At 43.4% G+C, this 7,338-nt stretch overlaps 1 protein-coding gene across 1 annotated transcript; it reads left to right on the top strand.

Moving 5' to 3' along the window:
• The first annotated feature begins 940 nt into the window (after positions 1-940).
• LOC149350067 (uncharacterized) lies at positions 941-7,062 on the top strand. The gene is made up of 8 exons (XM_089579084.1): positions 941-1,034; positions 2,427-2,626; positions 2,704-2,733; positions 3,758-3,820; positions 3,923-3,982; positions 4,225-4,302; positions 4,820-4,882; positions 6,874-7,062. Exons 1-7 carry the CDS (start codon positions 949-951, stop codon positions 4,870-4,872), a joined length of 570 nt encoding a protein of 189 aa, XP_089435210.1. The 5' UTR covers positions 941-948; the 3' UTR covers positions 4,873-4,882; positions 6,874-7,062.
• The last annotated feature ends 276 nt before the right edge of the window (positions 7,063-7,338 follow it).

Genomic DNA, 7,338 nt, shown 5'->3' with positions numbered 1-7,338 from the left:
TATGCCCAGTAACTAAATAAGTAATGCAGTTAATTTTAGAATGTGTTTTTCCTAAATTTGGTGGGACGCTACGATGGCGTACGTAACACTGGTATCAGTTTTATACAAAGTTATGGCTTTTCGTACAACACGAAAATGTTTACTTTAGCAGTAGATCTAAGAACTAAATCGCAGACTTAGTATTCATTTTTTTTAGGTCAAGCTTGCACAAAAGTTAGGACAAGTTTAGCGGTTGTCGCACAATATGTTAGCAACGCTACAAAAACCTGTACATAAAAAATGATTTTTGCACCTTACAATAATCAAAGAAAAACTACGGCAACAAGAAGACGTCTGCTGGTACCAAAATTGATTTTTTTTTATGGCAGGCGATGCAGCGCAAGAATAGCGGACTATGCCTGTTTCGGCTAGTTTCGTTTCCGGCTATCCAAGCGCTAATCTGACCGATTGAGTGGAGCAGAAGTACAAAAAGAAATGTAGAGTGAATAATCAGAAAAATATTTTTCAAATTCAACCTGCACACTAAGCCAACACGGTTTTTCCTCCTGCAAGGCCGTGCCAGGGCTGTGGTATAGTGCCTAGAACCTAATATAGCTGTGGCATGTTGCAAGTTGCGCGTCCGCGCCGAGCATGGCGCCGAGGGTGCCGCCACTAGGGTACCGCCACGGTCGAAACGATTGTCGCGATCCTGGTATCGGCGGTAAACGCGGCTGCAGTTAAGCTTAATAAAAGTGAAATTTTTCGACCACTATCAATAACAAAAACATGCTTACGAACTAAATTATAACCAGCCATAGGTATTAAAATTAAGATATCAAAAAAATTAGTTGCGAAGATGACGACGCGGGTAACGCGACAGCAGACGACAAGCAGACGACGCCCGGTCGGCCGCGCAAGCGAAAACAGCGACTTCGGCGACGTTCGCACTGCAGCGGCGTCATTTTCGTCATGTCGCACATGTACTGTTGCGCGAAGTGGTGCAGCACATCCGGCAAGAGCGGAGAGCATTTCTTCAGTGTTCCTGTCGACCACAGGTATTTATGAATTCACTGCCTATCGCACCCCTCTGCGTAACAAGTTTGCAAAACAGTCACCTGTGTGCCTTTCTGACCACCCTTGAGCGCTACAATTTGAAATTGCCAATGGAACATAACGTATTTTCCCTGTATGGTTTACTGCAGCGGCTTTGTTTTTTTGCGAAATGAGTTTGATAAGTATGTTTAAGGGACATTAAAGCAAAATTAAGGGACGGTGCTGCAGTTTGAGATAGCCCAACGGTCATAAGCCTCTCATAAGCGTGGGACCATTTGATACCTTGCTTTTCTCGTCCGCATTTGTGTGTTTGCATGTGCTCACTGCCCGACTTGTATCGCTAACTTTAATCCCTCTTAGATTTTGGTGCCCTCAAAGTCTATATATATAACTGCTGCACCGCAACGTCGCCAGTGCAGAAATTTTAATGTTCATTCCGGTTCAGTTTTTTTACGCTGTTTAGCGCTTGCATATTATTACGTGCATGTTCGTGCGTGGTTTCTGCATGCAGCAGCGATGCGCGCATCGCACCTAAAATTATCGAGCTGGCCTGACTAACACCAAGTTTGGAACACCGCACTGAAAGTCATTCCTCCCCTGACATATCTCTTATCTCGTGCGTGGTCCTTGACTGCTTTCGGAAAGTTCGCCTAGTTTTTCCCCGCGTCGTTTCCAGCGGATGGTTCAAGGGAATGTAGCTTTGGGATATTCACGGGAGAGGCAGCGCCTTTTGCACGGAAGGGAGGGAGGGGGGTTGGGCGGGGAAGCATATCTTTTTTTTTCTTAGGCACCCATCTTCGAGGCAGCGCGTTTTGCACGGTAAGGAAGTGTGTGTGTGTGTGTGGGGGGGGGGGGGGGGGGGCATTTTTTTTTACTTCTTTGGGACCCAACTTTGTTACCTCTCCCCTCACTTTTTTTGAAAGACCAGTGTTTCCTGTTAATGTTGTGAACAGTGAATGCACAAGGTGAAAAACTATGCCTACTGGTTCACTGAACGGCTGTCCTCAATCTAGACTTCAAACCTGTGGAAAAGCTGCATGCTTTCTGCCACAGCATTGTTGGCATAGCGACATTGACGTGGGTTCCATGCAGGAATAAAAAAAAATTGGATCATGGGTGGTGGTCAGCCTGCAAATGTCTGGAGAAAAGTGTGAGTTATAATTTCTATGGTAAGATCCGGCTTCAGTCTGCAGTGCAGCTCTGCCTCCATTCCCATCCGCTGTGTGAAATTATGCTGCTCCCAAAAAGTATACTTAAACAGAAAAGTAGCTTTTGCTACCTAAACCAAAAACAGATCACAAAATGAATTTTCGTACTCTCAAGAATTTTAAAGAATGTGGCTTGTTTACTACAGCCAGACATAAGAAAAAATGATTATTTGGCTGTTTTTTCAGATTTTCAACTTGGCTGAAATATGCCAACAGGCCAGACCTTCTTCACAGGCCGAAGGAAAACGTCCACAAGACCTACAGGCTCTGCTCAAAACACTTCACGAGGGATTGCTTCACTAGTGATGCCTGCACAAGGTTGACACGTGGAGCAATCCCTTCCGTGAAGGTGCAAGAGCCTCGCCTGAGAGCCTTGGTCCACCCGGGCAAGCAAAATTCCTCTCCCAGTAAATTCTTCTCAAGTTTGATCCTCCAATATATCTTCTGTCTCTTTTTATTGCAGATTTCTATGAGGAAGGTGGTGCAGCACAAGGTGAGGCACTTTCTTCAGGAAAATTCATCCTGTAAATCTAAGATAAAAGGAAAGCGGGGCCAATCATAGAGGGCAACTGCAAGCATAACTTGCCAAGCACAAAACATTCCTACTTCAATGTCCTGCTACCATTGCTTCAGTTACATCAGTCTGCAGTGATGTACCATGCTGTAGCTTAAATTTCTTTAAACTATAGTGACAGTTAGGTGCTGGACAATGCATCCCTACAGAAGTTTGGAAAGCTATTCTTACAGCTCTGTGTTTATATTCTTGTCATCAATATTTGCTGTTCATTGGAATGAATCAAGGGCAAAGTGCGGGAATTCACTGCGACAGTTGTGGTAAATTCTAATAATGTGGCAGTTTGGGCTTGCTGGTAGCACGACATACAAAATAGCACAACAGCACCCAGAGTCAAGTACGAACAAACACAAACACACAAGCACTAACTGCGAGCAGCTCATTGTGAACCACAAGGTGGTAAATATACATTAAGTGGACACATATTGCGCAGGCATTGGAGGTGAACATTTTAGTGGTTTCTTAGACAAACTAATTCTTTGAGATATAGGCCGCCAGGTTGTTTAGCGATGCACATGTCACTTAAGCTATCTGATTTCTGCCTGAATGATTTCGCGAGTAAGTTTGCAAGCATTAATAGTGGTGACACTGCATGCTTCAAAAAAAGGTTTGCGCTCGGATTTGCATTTTCTGCAATGCACACCATGCATTTACGGCCTCGTGGTTTCCAATGAACTGTTTAACGCTTGTGTGTTTTCTTTCTTGCCCCTGTGTGCTGTAGCGCTATTTTGTATGTCACGGTATATTCATCTGGCAAAATGTTCCTTTATAATTGAACTTCTTACAAACTTGCAAAACCGCTTTAAGCCCAATTTAGGACCAGACAAATTCAGAGGAAGATAACCCGTTGCGAATAGAACACCACTGCTAGACTGTGTATTGAGCAGAAGCTGCTGCTATGCAGAACTTGACCGGTTATCTTTTTTCTTCCTTCTTCACAAAGGTATTGGTTCCGCTGCAGCATCGCAGTCCAGTGCTGTACCAATAGAAATCTTGCTTGGCCATGGTAAGTCTTCCTGCATTCTTACACAGGAAAGCATCCCTACACATTCACCACACTAGTTGATTTGTTTTCCTTGGAAGTAACTTTGTGGTACCTCTATTTCAGACTACTGTCCAATACCGTCAGGGACAATCGTTACTGCAGATTTCGCCGTCCATGGCACAGGTAAGTGCACTAAGTGGGGATCTGTTTTACATTAATGCTCGAGGTGAAGAAATTTTCATTTGGTTGAGGCTAATACTGCAATAGAGCATTACTTCTTAGTGAAGATTTATAACATGCACAATCCTCGCATAAGGTATTGAGAGCTATGTCTTCACACAGCAAAATACGCGTATGTTATTACATTACTGATTGATTTGTTTAAATTGAGAGCAACTAAGTAGTCCTGAGTCCTTTCATTGCAGCTGGCTACCAGCACACTACCGGTGCCCCGCAGTTGACTGCTGCTGCGACTGCTACCCCTCCCCTCCCTGGCGATGAAGGTGTGTATAGTATCTGTTACAGCAGTGATAATCTACTACGAAAGTAGAAAAGTTAACTGCAACACTATTGCTACAGCATTGCACATAGCTTAACACTATGCAGTTGTATCAGTGTGCAGTAATGTCGCGGGTGTTCAGTAATTAGCTGCGTCACACATCACGCTATACTACCACTTCGAACGCCAGAAATTCATTTGAAAGAGAAGAAATAAGTTTTAACTTTATGCTTACCACGTAGTATTTCATATCTTTTTCTGTGAGACTATGTTTGAAGGCATTGTTTATGTGGTGAACATCTCTGTTTTCTGTAGAGCATTTTATATATATGTCACTTTTTCATTCAGCTCAATGAACACATTGAATACCCTTCTCAGGCAGATGTCGTGAAACTTGCTGCACTAGCTTGCTGCTCTTCATTCAGATATATGCTTCAAATATAGCCTAAGAAAGTGAACCTGAACAGTAAAATACCTGGTTTCAAGCGTTTGTGGTCACTGAGTTTTTCTTTCTTTGACAGGTGCTACCCAAACCACGACCACCAGAGTGCCCAAACCAACACCACGGGAATAAACTAATTATGGTAGGTTCTCCAAGAAAACATGAGAATTTATTGTAAAATACAACCTCCCATCTACATTGAAAACTCTGGACAAGTAACCTTGATAGTTTCATGGTGGGCATCGACGGGCCCATAATAGTGGGTAAGTTGTGCTTGACCGCAAAAAAATATGTATATATTCCTGGATTTTTCCATTTGCCTAACTCAAGCATTCCATGAAAATGTACACATTTTTCAGGCACAGTTGGGTAAATACCCAAGCTGTGTAATGTTGTCAAAACAAAACATGCAGTTACAAGCTTATATTTAGCGGCTTTGTTCTCAAAGTTCTTAATTTACTGATAGAACAATGTAGCACTCATGATGCCAATTGTATCATAGCAGTGTTTACATGAATGCGACTTGTCTCAACTTTCTGGTGTATGGGTACGAGGGAAATGCATCAGGACAGCATACATATCGCGTTAAGCGAAAGAGCTACTACTGGGACTAGTTGGAAATACATCCTTGAGGGTATTAGGAAGCGCCACCAAAAGTACAGAGGGACAAACATATGAGTGCTTCGTCCTGTGTGTGTGTCCTCTGCATTTTGCTAGCACTCACCTATACCCAGCCGGACGAGGATAGCTCAAAAAGGGAAAGCAGAGTGCAACAGTGAATGGAAACAGGTGACGTGTAGCCAGTTGGATTGCCTCCCAACACCTGCACCGAATAGAGCACTTCCCAGCGGAAAATAAAAGCAGCCTACGCAGAAGGTGGGTGCGGCTTGCCCTTCCGCAGCCTGCACTGGACATGGCGCCACTAGACTTGATGTGGTGCATGTAAATGATGGCACAACAGCTGAACGAGATACACAAGGAAATATAATGCGCCATGGACGCATTTCTGTAAATATTGCTCCCTCAGACAACTGTTAACAAGAAAGCCATTACTTTGTAAGGGCTGTTGGTTTGCATGCTCTGTGTTCGAGTTCTTTTTTGCCAACTATATTTTCTGTGGTTGGGAATTTGTGGCAGGAAAATTCTCAGACCATTAAAGGATAAAGTTCCCCTATGAATGGTCATTTCTGTCTCAAGAACAGTTTAAGTCATGCCTCGTTAATAGACACTTTGGTTTCGTAGAAAGGTTTCCATAAAGTGCGCCTCTCGTAATAACGAATCATGAAGAAAAACGAAAGGAAATATCTTTACAGAAAAAACATTTAATGGTTGCAGACTGCTTCTGTGCATAGTAGCGAACCATGAAGTGAGTATTGGGTAATCTTAGCAGCTCAAGGAGCATTATTCTGGCAGCTATTATCCCGAAAATCATGTGGTATATGTTGAAGCATGTTTTGATGGCATAGTAGTGTTTGAGGCACATGATAGTGCTTCTTGGCGTTGTTGAAGTATCTGCTGCTACGAGTGTTCAGATACCAAGGACTCTGTGCTCACTCGTCTGAGAGCAGCTGAATGTGGTTTTCAATGCAGCATACAGAATTTAGATTTCATAGGCACTCATGCAATGTGGCAAATGGTAAGGCGTGATGAGCGGGCACCTAGCCAATGTAAAGCATGAAACCATGGACACATAGAAAGGCCATTACGACGACATTTGCTCATTAACTGCCTTCCGCCGGGTTTCTGCACTCAAATTATAAGCGGTAGAACAACAGGTAGAGGCATTCAGGACTTTGTTCTCATTGCTTTCCATATTAAAGGAACAAAAACACATGGATACCAATGGGTTCCATGCATTTTTAACCTGTCTGTTGTCTGCGCAGTGAGTTTCCATAAAGCAATGCGTAAATGCATTGAAAAAGTTTGGTCACCAGTAAAGCTGTCTATATCAGAGCGGTCATATTAATGGGGCACGACTGCATTCATCATTTCACACAAAAAATGACATGGCACTGTGTGGCGGGCAATTAGTGGCCCTGTGACTAGGCCCTAATTGTGATTTTGTGTGGGATATAGGTTTCTCTATGACGCTGACAAAAAATATTCCTCTGCTTTCTTTTATATTTTTCTCAGCTGAAGCTGGTCCTAGCAGCCTCAGTAGTGCCATAGAGGACGGCCAGTGGTGACGCCAGCACCGGAAACACCGAAAAGGAGACGTAAAAAAGGAACACTCGTGTACAGCCCTCACACGAAAAGGCGCTTCGAGAAATTGCATTCTCGAAGCGACAGGTACCGAAAAGCACTGGGCAGGATCACATAAAGGCACCAGTCAAGCCGAGTAATGCAGCAGGAGCCTTTGAAGAAGCTTGAACCGCATTTGCGACAAGACCTTTTTGAATTGGTTAAAGCTCAAATCAGGCTCTATTCTTTTCCAAAATCCAAAAAGCATTGGTCAAGACAAATGAAGCAATTCGCTCTCAGTTTGTTCTTTCATTCTCCAAAAGCTTATCGATTCCTCAGAGAAATGCTGAATTTGCCACATGTGAGGACGCTGAGGCACTGGCTGGCAGACATCCCAATGACACCTGGCATCATTCC

This window comes from Amblyomma mixtum, chromosome 3 (genome assembly GCF_055824585.1).
Source record: "Amblyomma mixtum isolate Tamu chromosome 3, ASM5582458v1, whole genome shotgun sequence".
Lineage (NCBI taxonomy): Eukaryota > Metazoa > Arthropoda > Arachnida > Ixodida > Ixodidae > Amblyomma > Amblyomma mixtum.
Note: the sequence above shows the minus strand (reverse complement) of the source record. Positions and strands in the feature narration are given on the sequence as shown.